The sequence below is a fragment of the Rattus norvegicus genome, chromosome 18 (genome assembly GCF_021556685.1).
Source record: "Rattus norvegicus strain SHRSP/BbbUtx chromosome 18, alternate assembly SHRSP_T2T, whole genome shotgun sequence".
NCBI classification, from domain to species: Eukaryota; Metazoa; Chordata; class Mammalia; order Rodentia; family Muridae; genus Rattus; species Rattus norvegicus.
This window is the reverse complement of record NC_141551.1, coordinates 56,428,852-56,443,080: the sequence shown is the minus strand read 5'-3', so window position 1 is coordinate 56,443,080 and position 14,229 is coordinate 56,428,852. Positions and strand designations below refer to the sequence as shown.

Genomic DNA, 14,229 nt, shown 5'->3' with positions numbered 1-14,229 from the left:
CCCCAGGATACAGGGTACTCTCAGGCCTGGGTACTGCTAGACTCCTCGTGACCCTACAGCAACCTGAAGAAATAGGAATTAAAATCCCCATTTCACAGGTCTGGAAACTGCAGCTCCAAGTGAGAAGGAATATGTCTAGGGAGGCAGCAAAGAGAACTCAGGTCACTAAAGCCTTTCCTCCCGGCTCCACTGAAGGCAGGCAGGTGGAGTCCTCAGAGCTAGGGCTCTGGCTCACAGAGGTCTTCTCCTGGCTGGCCACCAATGGACCTGGGTGACTCTACACTTAGATTCTGATCTTTCTCCCCTTAAGAGGGCAGTGGCAGCACCCATTCTGGGTGCTCTGGGAGATTAGGTGAGGTGCTCACTGTGGAGCACTGGACCCAGGACTAGGATTGCAGAACACAGGACAGAGTAGAGGGTGAAAGCGGCCTGCTGAGGGAGCAGAGGCCTGAGTGTGGGGGTTCCTCCTATCTCTTAGGCTTTATGGTCCCATCTACACTGAGGAAGGCTCCCTTCCTGTCAGGATAGGAATCAGACACACAAGGTGAGAATCCAGGAGCCAAGCTGAGAGTGAGGCTGCCACCGGGGAGCTCTCCCTTCGGTTCCTTGCATTCTTTGTTTAGGAAAAGCTTGTTGGTTCCTTTCTGTCCTGCAGCCCAGAAGCTTCAGCAAATGGAGAAGCTAGCCCACCCCTCCCAGGGTTCTGAGCTGAGCAGGGGGTTAGCAGTGACCCGGCAGGCCAGAGCCTGGCAATTGGAAGTCAGGCGGAGTAGGAACCTCAAGGAGACGGAGAAGAAGTGGCTCCAGAGGAAGGGGAAGAGAGGATGCTGGAGTGGGGCGAGGGGGATTTCTTGAGAATACCTATGAACGTGTGCCTGTGTTCCTAAGCACAAGGGCAAGCATGGTGTAGACAGGGAGGGTAGATGGTGTTCCTCGGTGTAGAGAGGGGATGAGGGTGGAAGCCTGCTCCAGGTACAAGGGGAGGACACCTAGACACAGAGTTGGTTAGCACCTGGCTCTAGCTGAGTCTGTGATACCATGAGTTATTAGGTGTGTCGCTCTCAGACTTTCTCCATGTGTCCAGGAGCTGTAGGCAAGCGCCGGAGAATGGGACTTTCGGGTCTCAGTCATTCTGGGAGTACTTTGATAGGGATGGGCCCTGTGGGCTCCAGTTTCTTCACTGGCATCCTGAGGCTGAGGAAAGACTGAGACTCCACAGTACAGAGACCTGTCTGCTTCAGTACTATATCCTAGTCAATGTCACCTGCTATTCTGTGGGCGGGTTAAGAGTGGCCCAGCCTGAGTTCAAATCGCCATCGCTGTTCAGACCAGCAAGTGACATCATCTCAGTCTGTCTGCCTCCTCCCTCCCATAGAATGCGGACAATAGAGTCCCCACCCTGAGCAGTTGCTTCAAGGATTCAATGCGATAATAAGGCAGGCAATGTGTTCAGCAGAGTCCCTGGGGTATAGTAAATGCTCAAGAAAGGATGCCTTGTATGGGCATCGTTAGATCAAGAGGATGAAAACCGTTACAAAATGGACCCAATCTGCTGAGGTTGCAGGGGGTGGGGGGAGCCTGGCAAGGAGAGAAGGGGACTCTCCCCAGGGCTGAACAGTCTCTCCTGGGTGTGTGCACCAGAAGTGAACGTGAGCTGGGACAAGGAGGCCCCACCCAGCACCACACAGGCAGTACGAGGACAGCAAAGTGGGTCTGTTGCTGAGAATGTGGGAAAGCGCTAATGGGCTGTGAAGAGCGACTGGCGCTGGGAAATTGTTTTCTGGCTGACAATCAGAGCTGGTGTCCTGGTGGCCTGGGTGTGGCTGACTGCCAAGCACAGGTGCCCATAATCATCTCTGGCCTAGACCCTCTTGAAGAGTTACCATGGCAGCCAGGGGACTAGATGGGAGATGAGAAGACCAGAATCCTCACCCAACTGACTTATCCTGATGGGTCTCAGTTTCCCTATGTAAAAGAGGGGGAAGACAAGTTCTAGCCCTACGTCCTCCTGGACACCCCAACAGGTCACTTCATCTTTCTCTGTAGGCTCTCAGGGTCTCAGCAGAAAGGAACATGTCTGTGTAGGGACAGCATAGGGACTTTCTGGGTACAGTCTACATGCAAATTTGTCCTACACCCTTGGGGTCCTATTGTCTGGGATGCTTTCAGTCCTCAGGACTTCCCTGCGTTGACTGCTTTCATAAACATCCCCCCCCCCCATAAAGTGAAACAAGCGTCCTCTCAACTCAGCAGCCTGGTTGCCTGATTCCCTCTTCCTTCATGCTGCCAAACTTCCAGAACAAATGTCCGACATCCGCTGCCTCCTCTTCCCACCTCCTACACTCCGGGAACCCACCACAATCTGGTCACCGCCCCCAAGGCGCCAAGGAAGAAATACGTATGCCAGGCTCACCCACCCAGTGCCTCCCCTTCCCCCAGCCCTGGCAGCACCCCTTGGGCCTAACCTGCCTCTCCTGCCCCACCCTATGGGTACTTGGTACCCTGAACGCATGGCTCTGTGGTTCATCCTCAGCAATAATACTCCTTCCGCCCATTGCCTACCAACTGCCACTCCCTGTTCTCTCTGCATTTGTCCTCTGGCCACTTCCTCCTCCCGCCCTGGGCCAGGGCTATAAGCTAGGCCTCCAGGAAGGACCTAAACTTTGATGAACCCATTTACAATGTCATTAAAAATGATCCTATGTCTGTATGAGCTCTGAGCAAAGACTGTGCACTCTTCTTCAATGTCACAAAGGAGCCCGTGACTCCCCCTGAAGGGTTTAATCACTCTGGCTGTCACCCCTAGAGATCTACACACATGGGCTCCTCTTGCTTTCAGAGCTCCAGTCCCATCCTTCGAGCTATCCATCCTCCTGTTTGGATGCTGGCTACATGGCAGGTGTTTTCCAACCAGTCTCCCCCCAACCCCCAAAACCTCCCTCTGTTAAGATCTGTGAGCCTTCTACCACTCCGAGCCAAGCTGAGATGATCTCAGAAGGTTCCTGGCCCAGTACAGATGGACCTGCCGTCTGGCATAAGATTTGAACCTTGTCCTATTGTTCTTAGGACCAGGCAAGTTCTTAGGAGGGAACTTAGCCCAGGCAAGCTGATCTGATTGCCCAAGGTGTGGAACTCAGAGCAGGTATGGTTACAACATCTACAGGAGGGCAAAGAGCTAAGATTGGCACCAGAGCATTGTCTCACCTGGTAGACCACAGTGTGAGACCCATCTGGCTATATGGTGAGCTGGCATGCCTGGTATATCTTACCACAGAGGTCAACAGGTAAAGAAACTGAGGCCGAGAAAACTTGGACCAGGCCTTCTGACTCGGACCATTGTTTTCAATCTCCCTACACAGTCAGGGTGGGAGAGAGCCCTGACTTTGGATCCGCAGCTGCGCTTTAAGTCTGTGAGAACTGGGCAAGATTCCACATGTTAAAAAAAGAGAGCAGTGCGCAGGGAGGATGGCCATAGCTTATACAAGCATCCCCCAATCCTCAAGGTCACCAAAAAGCTGTGGCCAGCAGAGTCCATTTTGGAAGTAAAAGGGAATCAGACACAAGGCATTTTCACAGCTCCCAGCCTTCTGCAACCTTAAGCAGGTCTTTCCCATCAGTGACACCAACGGTCGATGAAGTTGTGTATAAATCCCTCTCTCTTTCTTTTTGTTTGTTTGTTTTAAGCAATGGTATCCTTTCTTAATAATGGGCAAGCAAAATTGAGCTGTGCCAGTTCCAGGGAGCAAACTGATGAGATAGGCCAGGACCCAGGATGCCCTGTGCTTTGTGTGCCCCTCTCTTCCTGTCTCCACAGTACCTCTGTGAGCAGATGGCCACATGCCACAGCATAATACAACCAGAACATCCCAGGACCTGCTGCTGAAACCTCGCCTCGCTCCTCCTGTCCCCGGCAGTGGTGCTGCACCGCCCACTCCCAGACTCCAGAAGATGCTGTGGGGACGAGCTGTCCTGAACCCCCCACTCCACCGCCAACCCAGCAGAAGTCTCTCGGAGGACACAGAAGGCCTCAGAACCGGAAGAGTCTGTTTGTTGAAGGGAACACTGAATCAACAGAAGTTCCAACATAGTCCCTGTTTGGTTGCCCGTGCCTTTTCTTGAATGGGTTACAAAAAGGGAAGATAGGGGAATAATATACTCAACCCCTTGGGGGAGAAGCACAAATGGACAAAGCAGAAGAAAGGCAAACAGGCTTCCTTGTTCAGCTCTTTCTCAGACCTTGCCTATCCCTTCCGTGGTGCCCACCACAGAGCTTGCCCCAGTGTTAGAGAAGCCCTAGGAGCAGAGAACCATGCCCTGGAGTAAGCGGAGTCTGGAAGGCCCAGTTCTTGTGAGTCACCCATCTTCTGGGTCATAATCCACTGTTCATAGAGCAAGTGCACCCGGACTGGGCCCTGGGTTATTCTCAATGGAACAAAGAGTATCCCAGCACCCTCACCGTCCCCCAAATCATTCTTACAAGCTTGTTACAAGGTGAGGGCAGGATGGTTGGTCAGGAAGATGCCAGGGAGGCCAAGAGCTGTGAACAGGAGTTTGCCTGTCAGCCACATTGATCCCATATCCAGAGGCTGTTGGCAACAGGGACAGCTCTGATCCTTAGAGAGTGCTCTCTGGTGTTGGAATTAAACCTGCCTCTTGACAGTCTGTCCTCTATGATCCTTAGTCCCTGACAAGCCCTGCTCAAGTTCCCCACTCCTCAGTTTTACCTTCTAGACCTCCACCACTCTGCCAGTCCTGCCCCTGCCTTCTACAGACAGGACTTAGCATCTGGAAGTTGGGGAGTGGACTCTGTAGACCAGAAATGAATGGGACTCCATGTGCCCCAAGCAGCATTGTGATTGGGGACACACTCATCCCCTCTTCCCTCTGGCAAGGTCTCATTCAGCCTCCAGCTCCCAGGGCCACCTCAGGGCAGTCCCCCATAATACCTCTGTTCCTCTCTAGCAGAGTTTCAAGACTCACCACCCCTGTTTGTGCTGCTGGCCCTGTGTCCAGCTGCATTTTAAGGACTGGATGTTGGGGTACCCATTCTGTTGTTGTTGTTGTTGTTGTTGTTATTGTTGCTATTGTTTGGTATTTTGAGACAAGGTCTTCCTGTGTAGCCTTGGCTAATCTAGAACTCATTGTGTAGGTCAAGCTGAGTTTGAACTCATATAGAGATCCACCTGCCCCTGTCTCCTGAGTGTTGTGATTACAGGCATGGACCACCATGGTCAGCATCCAAGTGCATCTAAGTAATCAGTTTAGAAGAGATTTGTCTCTGGCTTTGTACTGGATTGTGCAACCCACGAGGACAGAGGCCACGTAAGTCCTGCCTCGGAGCACAATGAACATTGCCCAAGATCGGGGACTGAGAAATGCACGTGGAAATGGCCACAAGGATCACAGAAAAACTCCACCCTTATAAAATGACACCAAGGTACCAAGGCCATCAACATTCTGCGGCTCAGTGAGTCCCAGGGGCTGCACAGCACCTCCTGATACTGTGTGCAGCCATGGACTTTGAGCGTCTAGAGTGCCAGGCTGGGGCTCTTGGTGTGGGTGGCACTTGGTTTGCTTGAGGTGGGCTCGTAATAGTTCATGGAAGTAGTTATCATAAGAGGGCAGGCCTTGGGCAGTGTGCATTCGGGGACAGTGTGAGCTGGAACAGAGGATTTGCCCAGAGACAAGAAAAGGGTGAGAAAGAAATAGACCAAAGAAATGAAGAGACATGTATGATGAGATAGAGTCCAGAAGTCCAACCAACGCCATCTTGCTGTCCCCACATTGGAAATTAGATTCATATTACATGTTCTGTGTCATCTTGTGTGTGTGTGGTGTGTGTGTGTGTGTGTGTGTGTGTGTGTGTGTGTGTGTGTGTGTGTGTACATGCGTGCACTAGCCCAGAGGGCTGCCCTCGCAGCACTTAGAGGGCTGCAGCTTCAGGCTGCAGGGCTGCTGACAGCACTGTCACTGTGCTTCAGAGGAAGGCAGGAGGGAGGGAGGAGGCTTGGAGGGTGTCAGTGTGTCTCAGCCTGTGTGGGGGCGCCTGTGGGGGGTGGAGGGCTGCAGCATGCACAAGAACATGTGCCTTTGTGCTGCTCTGTTGATGTGGAGAAGCCAGGAAAGGACGTCCCTTCCCCTGTCCTCGCACCTCTCCCTGCCATCCAGGTCCTATCTGTTTCCCCATTTCCCATCCTTTGGCTATCGCTGTAGCCTAGGAGAAAGCACCATGCTCTACGAGTGGTCTCTGTCCATGCAGGACATGCACAGTCTCCACAGCCCATCCAATGCTGGAGCATAAGAGCTGCGGTTTTTCTCCCAGTCCTCCAAGGAAGGAGGCCGCAGAGGGCAGCCCTTCAGCCGTCTCCAGAGATAGGACACCCCCACACAAACACACACTTTACTGACAGTGAGGCTGAAACACACAAAGAGCAAGTGGTTCATCCAAGGTAGCCCAGGAAAGTCAAAGCAGAAAGTGAACAGCAGCTCGGTTATCTGCCCTCACTGCCCCCAGCCTCCACCACAAAGACCACTGCCCCTTTCCTCTGCTTCCCAGACAAGAGGAAAGCTGTGTCTCAGATACAGCACTAGGTGGGGCCTTGCTCAGCAACCTCCCAGAGACCAGGTCACAGTCCCTTGAGGTTTCCCTACCCCTCCTCTAGCCCCAGTCTGCTCATCTGTAAAATGGCTGAGTAAACCTCCCCCACTTCCCCTTAGGGGTGGAGCTAATGGATGGAAAGGTACCATGAGGGTGAGGCCCAATGCTGCTGGTAGGAGGGTTTAGGTGCAAACAAAGCTGTCCAGGTAAGGCCCTGGTGCTGTAGCCTACTCTCGCCATGATGCTGTTCTTTGTCCTTCCATACGGAAAGGCAAAGTGACCAAACACATGCTACATACAGAGCATGAGGTCTTGCACATCTAGCACCTTGAAGCCCAGTGTAAGGAGCTTCCTCTAAGCCAAGCCACCACCCACAAATCAACCCACCCAATTGTGGTACAGGACTAAAAGCTGTGCAGGAAGGGGTTCAGGTTCAGGACCAGCCCCCAAGTCCCTGTCAACCTTGCAGCCACCCACACTCCTACCAGCCTCCCCTACCCTGCACTGCCTGAGTCAACTTCAGATCCCTGTTTCTAGAGAGAAAAGAGTGGGCTGAGCTCTCTCCTCCCTTCTCTCTCTCTTAAATACAATCTCCTTCTGAGGTTCCTTTTGTCCAGAGCAACAATTGTAGGTCCGCAGAGCAAGTCTCTAACCTAACCTCTGCAGGTGGAGGCAGAGGTAGCCTGGGGATGCAGTGTCTAGAAGAGACACTCTACCCAGGGGTCTGCCTGAGCTCTCCAGAGCTTCCCTTACCCTTCTCCACCCACCACCCTCCCTTTCTATTGATTCTGGACATCAGAGAAGACTGAATGAGTAGGAGGGAACTCTGAGGGTTAGCCTGGCCCTGCCTGACACTGCAGCCCACTTTAAGCATATGCTTCAATTTCTTTCATTCCAAGGAGGGCAGAGGAGTGGGTCAAGGGAAAAGGGAGGGAATTCATCTCTGGGTCCCTAGAAACAGCCTTTCTTAATCCTATATGGGATGCAGAATCAACTTCTTAGCTTTTTTGAATTTATGTGCTTCAGTGTGAGGGCATTGGTGGGGGAGGGCGGTCCTCAGTATAGAAACATCTAGAAGTTCCAGAAACCCCTATTCAGGGCTACCTCCAGGCTGGAGAGGAATCTCTGCTTCCACCCTAGACTCCTGGAAGGCCGCTGGTAACAAGGCAGTCTTCACTGGGCAGGATGCCAATGAGTCTTGATGAAGCACCAGCCTTCTTCTATGTTATGGTAAGCCAGGGCCCAGTCAGAGGTCAACCGCAGTCTCTCAAGTGTCTTTTTTAAGGCCCGGCCCAGCTAGGTAACCTGCTGATTATGTAGACAGTATTGGGCAGGGGCTTAGTATCTAGGTAGTCACACGGTGTCTTAGCTAGAAGACACAGGATCATCCACTAAAGGGTAAACTCTACAGAAACACGTCTTCTTTGCCCCCCTCCTGGAAGAGGAGCCCAGGGAGACCTTGAACAGCATTCCCTAAACAAAAGATAAACGTTGAGAAGGTACTGCCTCCTTCTTTAGGCCTGTCCAATCCTTGAGGACAACAGCCACCCCAGCGGCAACGGCCAGCCAGATGCCTACTGCGTGCCAAGCTTGAGGTTACGTCTTCACAGGTCATCTACATAATTCGACCAGCCTTCTGAGTCTCCGGCTTGCAGGGCAGAAAGAGTGGCAGCCTGCCCAATGTCACAGAGCTAAGGGTCATGTGGGGCAGCCCCTCCCTGCAAAAGACACAGGGTTCACCCTTCATAGGGTACCCTGGCCTGTGTCACACAGACAGCCCAGGCAGAAGCCAGCCCACTACAGCCCCTTCCTCTTCACCCAAGCCTCTTCAAGCACAGGGTCATGCACCGTTTCCTGAGGTCCCACAAGCTCTGACACCGCAAGCAGCATTTTATAGGTTTATACGTTTTCCTGGGGAATGTCTATTTAGACTTTCCTCTGAATCCTGGAGGAATAAGTGACCTAAAAAGAGGTTAAAAGCACCAATAGTTCTGGAAGGAGGAGGTCTGAAGTTGATTGGACAAGACCTGGTGTCTGCCACCCTCGGTTTTCCTCTGCCCCTTCTCTGACACCTCTGAGTATCCAGGAAGGCAGAGGAGCTGAGAAGGCCAAGTCAGCCCACAGAGCCCAATCCTAATGATCCCCATTTCTCCTCAGGGCAAAGGAGCAGTTCTCTGTCACTGTGATCCCTGAAGTCCCATCTTAACTCCTTCCCTTATGTTCTATGACGCACTCCTGGCTGAGCCAGCCTCGGTGGCCCCTGAAAGGCAGCTCCTGTCTATTCAAGAAATTCTTAGGTTCCAAGTGAATACCAGACATGCTCTGGAAAGGGGTCTCCCAATAAACTTTAAGAGACAGTCCTCCTGAGCAGACCTAAAGACTGTATTCCTGCCCCCACCCCTGCCTCCAACGCAAAGACGTGCAGAATAGCTGGAAGTCTGTAGGCAAATATGAATACACATTTGCACAAGGGAGCTAGGATATGTGTAGGTCTTGGTCTCGTCTCAGTCTTGGTCTTGATGTTGGTCTCTGTCTCTCTCTATCTCTCTATCTCTATCTCTGACTCTGTCTCTCTCTGTCTCTCTGTCTGTCTCTCTCTCTGTCTCTGTCTCTCTCTTTCTGTCTCTCTGTCTCTCTGTCTCTCTGTCTCTCTGTCTCTCTGTCTCTCTCTCTCTCTCTCTGTGTGAATGTGTTCAGGGGCTATGCTTATACACAGCCATAGGTCCACCTCCCACACATATGCAGGCAACAGCATAAGCTCACACATGCCTACAACACCCACACACCCACATGAGCCTAGGCCACACACACACACACACACACACACACACACACACACAGAGAGAGAGAGAGAGAGAGAGAGAGAGAGAGCTTTCTTTACATATTCCTCAAGTCACATGCACCCTCAAGAACATTCTGTTCACATTTCACATCTGTGACCTTACACACACACATACACACACACACACACACACACACACACGATGTTCACTGAGAGTACCCATCTCTGACCTGCCACACATGTGCACACAGATGCATGTTCAAACCTTTGCTGCAACACCACCTAGCCAAGAGCAACCCTTGCATAATTGCATGCATGCAACCTTGCAGTGCACACTGACATTTTTGGGCTTGCCATACAAATATCACACACACACACACATACACACACACATACACACACACACACCTCTTCATGTTTTACTTGCACCAGTGTTTGCCCTTTTAGTTCGCAGTGTGCCCAGTGTCAGCTCTTATACAACTCCATCTGCTCCCCACAGATTTCATATATAGCCTCTCCTCAACATAACTGTACCTGCAGGACCTCACACTGGCGCATCTGCTCACAGAGCCCCTTGTCTCATGTTCCTGCTGCTACAGCAGGAACCAAACAGGGCTGGTAGGATCACTTATGCATCTGTGGGGCACTCTGCCAAACTGCTCCCCAACTCCTGATCCATCCCAGGACCCCCACAACCCAGCTGGGAACATCTAGAAACCTCTTATGTCTGTTGCCTGCTGCTCTGCTGGAGGGAACCTCTCTCCTCGCAGCCTCCCAAGGTATAGAGGTATAACACCAAAGGCAACTTTGCCAAAGGACCACAGTTTTTGTGCACACAGCCACAGTGGCACCCCCAGCTGGCTGACTGTCCTTCCCCTCCTCCCAACACCTCGATTGCTTTACGTTAACTCCTTCAGCACTGAAGCTCTCGCTCCTGGAAGGAAGCTGGGAAAGCAGAAAGGAATGTGTCAGAGAAAAGCTAGCTGCCCTGCATAGAGTCTAAAGTCAGGATCTCCAAGTAGGGGGAATGGAAGGGGGGAGGGGGCGGGGGTGAAGTCTCTCCGTCACTGGAGGTTTCTAAGTACAACTACAGAAAAGATTCCAGCTCAGACCCAGCCAAGTGGGAAAATCCCTTTCAAACCCCAAGTTTCTGAAAATCTTTGTGAACCCAGGTCGTGTGTACTTGTATGCATAGGTGTGTGCAAATACCATCAATATCAATCTGCTTCCTTTCCAACACACACACACACACACACACACACACACACACACACACACACAACCAGGCTGACTGGGCACATAAATGTGTCAACGCCTAACTCTGGACAGCCTATGCATACACAGTGCTTCCAAATCATGCTGCACGCCTCCGTCTGCATGCACGGGAGAGCTTTAGTCACATAGGCACACGCCCCCCTGCCCAAGAGGCTGATCCCCATGCCCTCTAGGACTGCCCGAGGTGTGACTCACTTTCCCAGTTCCTCGAAGAGCTGGTACTCTTCCGTGAATCGGGTGCAGGTGATGGTAGCCATCCTGGCACTGGGCAGGCAGGCGAGGCTTTAGGCTCGGGACTAGGACTGGGATGCTGATACTCTGCTCCCAGAACTAGGGGCCACTCGCCTGCCCGTGCTCCTGAGTGCAAATGGAGAACCAGCTTGATTGACGAGCTTGGGGCTTCTGAGCAGGGCACTGTGGCTGCTCACAGCCTCGCGAGCCTTCGTCAGCATCCAGGTCCCCATGGCAACCACCTCCGAAACGCCCTGTTCCCGTTGCCCCGGTAACTGCCTCCCCAACACCTGCCTGCCTTTCACTTCAAAACCTGCTCCTCCGTTGCCCTGGCCTTATATACACAATACTGCAGGACTGTGTGGGCCCAGAAGCAAGTGGACCTTGTTCTCCCAGGGTGATGTACTGAGGGGGTTGGAGAAGGGGATGTGAACAAACTTAGTCCACAAGTGATCTTCTCTTCCTACCTCCCCCACCTCCAACTATAGGGCCCTTTTAACAGACGGGATGGGATTAAGTGGGGCAAAGAGGCAGTTGCTATGGTAACAGCTAGTGGGTGCCACATTCTGGGATGGTCCTTGAGAAAGACAGGATGTAGTTACCCTGGCAACTTCATCTCCTCTGGAGAGACAGGTATTGCCCCGTTGCCCTGGCAACAGCTGGGTTCTAAGGTTTACAGGGGGAAGGATGGCTAATTCATCTTTCTCCTTCCCTTCCCCCTTGTAGTCTCTGCAATGGTTTCTCTGCTCCCTCTGGGAATTGGTCTGGTTGACTTGGCCTCAGCCTCTGTCCCTATTTCTCTCCTGCTCTCTCTCTCTCTCTCTCTCTCTCTCTCTCTCTCTCTCTCTCTCTCTCTCTGCTTTTTAGCCACTGTGTGTATCACACTGTCACCTTAGCTTGAGGAAAAGTACAGAGCAAACCCAGAACTCTGAAGGAACGGCTCTGTCTGCTTTCTCACCCCTACCTGCCAGCACCGTGCAGGAAGGGCCCCTCCTGAGGCCTCTTGCACAAGCTCTCCCCACCCATCCTCCCAGAGGGACCATGAAGACTTGGTCTCCTGGGGCTCATGTCCCAGTTTTTGCTTGTACTTCCCATCAAGGTAGGACTGGGGAGAGGCAACTATAATGAGGTGAGCATGGCCGGACTCAACCCCCTCCCCCACCCCCAGGGCTGGGCCAGTGGCATGGATATACCCTGCCCTGGAGTCTTCTTTCCCAAACTCACTGGTCCTCTTCCCTAATGAGTTCACTTGTGTACATCAACCACACTGGCAGCCACAAATCACGCCCCCAAGGCATGGAATTTAAGACTAGTAATCTGAGTTCAAGTTCTTGCCCTGACATTTACCATGTGACCCTGGGCAAATCACTGAGGAAGCTCTCTGAGCCCCATCTAATTTCCTAGAAAATTGGGAGGTGGTCGCCCTAGCAGAAGACCCCCAGGAAGATGGAATGGCCAAAGGCCATAAATGGATTCTGCGAAGTAGGAAAACCGGAAGGGTTCTCAGTTTCCAGAAGGCAAAAAAACAAGAAGTTTTAAAGTGAGTCCATGAGCACTCCCACACCACCGTTTGCTCTTGAACACACACACAGACCTCCATTCACAGGTGACCATGCAGAGGTCTCATGGTCTCAAGCTGGCATTTGCCCCAGTGAACAAGGGACAGATAAAAGGACCTGGAAGTGCAAGTTCTCTCTCTTTCCAATGTGCTCCTCAGAATCCACAAATCATTGTATTGCTTACCTCACTTATGGGGACATAGTGGTACCAACAAGTACCTGACCCAACTGAGGCTCAAGGATCCTAGAAACATTAGGGGGCCCTCTATCCCTCTTCCTGAGTCAGTGAAAGAAAGATTGACGGGAGATCTTTCCAATTCAGCCACTTTTCTCAGGAAAGAAAAAGAAAGGAGGTGGAGAGGAAGGAGGGAGGCAAGCCAGGGAGGAGGGGGGTGATGGCTTAGCCACTAATTGCACCATTACCACCTTCAAACAAAAAAGAAAAACCACTCCGTTTTTGTTTCTGCGCACAATACGCTTCCCGCTTCTGCCGCCAACGTGGTAATTCAGAGCAGAGCAGAAAGGCCTATGCTTGCAGGGCAGCACAGCTGGTGGGTAGCAGGCAGGCACAGAACACCATGGCCAAGGCTAGAGGCACCAGAGGAAGGCAGGAATGGAGCTGAGCCGTACGTCCATATTCCTGATTCAGATCCTCTAGCCCAGTGGTTCTCAACCTTCCTAATGCTGCAACCCTTAAATACAGTTCTTCATGCTGTGCTGACCCCCAACCATAAAACTATTTTCGTCGCTACTTCATAACTATAATCTTGCTTCTGTTGTGAAAAATAATGCAAATATCTATTTTTTCCAATGGTCTTAGACGACTCTTGTAAAAGGGTTGTTCGATATTCTCCCCTCAAGAGGGTCATGACCCACACAGGTTGAGAACCACTGCTCTAAGGGGATCCCTGGGACCACCCAGCCACTGCCCAGGGGAAACAGTGTCAATCAATGATCAGTGGCTAATTGACTTACAGACTGTGATTTTGAATCAATGTCTTAACTTCTCTGGACTTCTTCAAGTGCAAAACTGGGTAAATAATATTCCTTACCAGTAAGGCAGTTTTGTGGCTGGAACAAGATGAACACAGTGGCTGATACAGATGAAACTATTAAGGAACTAGAACTCTTTTCTCCTCATACTCCTCCCTGAACCATGGACGTTCTCTGGGGCACTGATCTCTGAGACCTTACTGGGGGTTACCTCATAGTTTAGACATTGCCAGGAGCTGGCTTTATCTGCAGTAAATTCCGCAAAACGAACAGCAAGGACTTTAAGGGGGGGCCCTGGGACCCTCACTTATTAGGGGACGAGGGCATTGGTAACTGCTTTAAAATCAGTAAAGCTCTAAGAGGAATGTGCTGAGGCTGTAACCATGGAAATGTGAACAGAAGTAGCCATCCTCGTGGACCAGTGCTGGCCTGTCACTCCCCACAGATGATATGCAGTGCTTGGCTCAGAGACTAGCAAAGCATTTAGAAGAGCCCCGGGGGCTCAGAGAGGCATGTGAAGACACAGACTGCCTGACAGCTGCCTGTCTCTGACAGGGACCACGGGGTCCTAACTCCACTGTGGTCACCATCTTTATCCTTCCATGCTTCTAGCTTCCTTTCCTTATTTTTTTACTCATGCCCTTTTCCTTCCTCTCTGGTGTCCTTCCGTCTCTATCCCTTCTCTCACTGATGCCTTTCTCTCCTGCATGCAGGGCTAAGGGATAGGCAGGTCCTAGGACCTTAGACCCACCTGATAGTGGACAGAAGCACCCTGTGGGGATCTGTCTTAC

At 51.8% G+C, this 14,229-nt stretch overlaps 1 protein-coding gene across 3 annotated transcripts in view; it reads right to left on the bottom strand.

The window, feature by feature from the left end:
* Nucleotides 1–11,247, bottom strand: part of Camk2a (calcium/calmodulin-dependent protein kinase II alpha) — a 61,914-nt gene extending 50,667 nt beyond the window's left edge. For 2 of the 3 annotated variants that reach the window (XM_087592199.1, XM_087592200.1), the window contains exon 1: nt 10,851–11,247. In XM_087592199.1, coding sequence (XP_087448325.1) covers nt 10,851–10,912 — 62 coding nt within the window. In that variant the 5' untranslated portion in view covers nt 10,913–11,247. The remainder of the gene's footprint in view (nt 1–10,850) is intronic. The other variant, NM_012920.1, reaches the window with a different exon arrangement.
* Nucleotides 11,248–14,229: the final 2,982 nt, after the last annotated feature.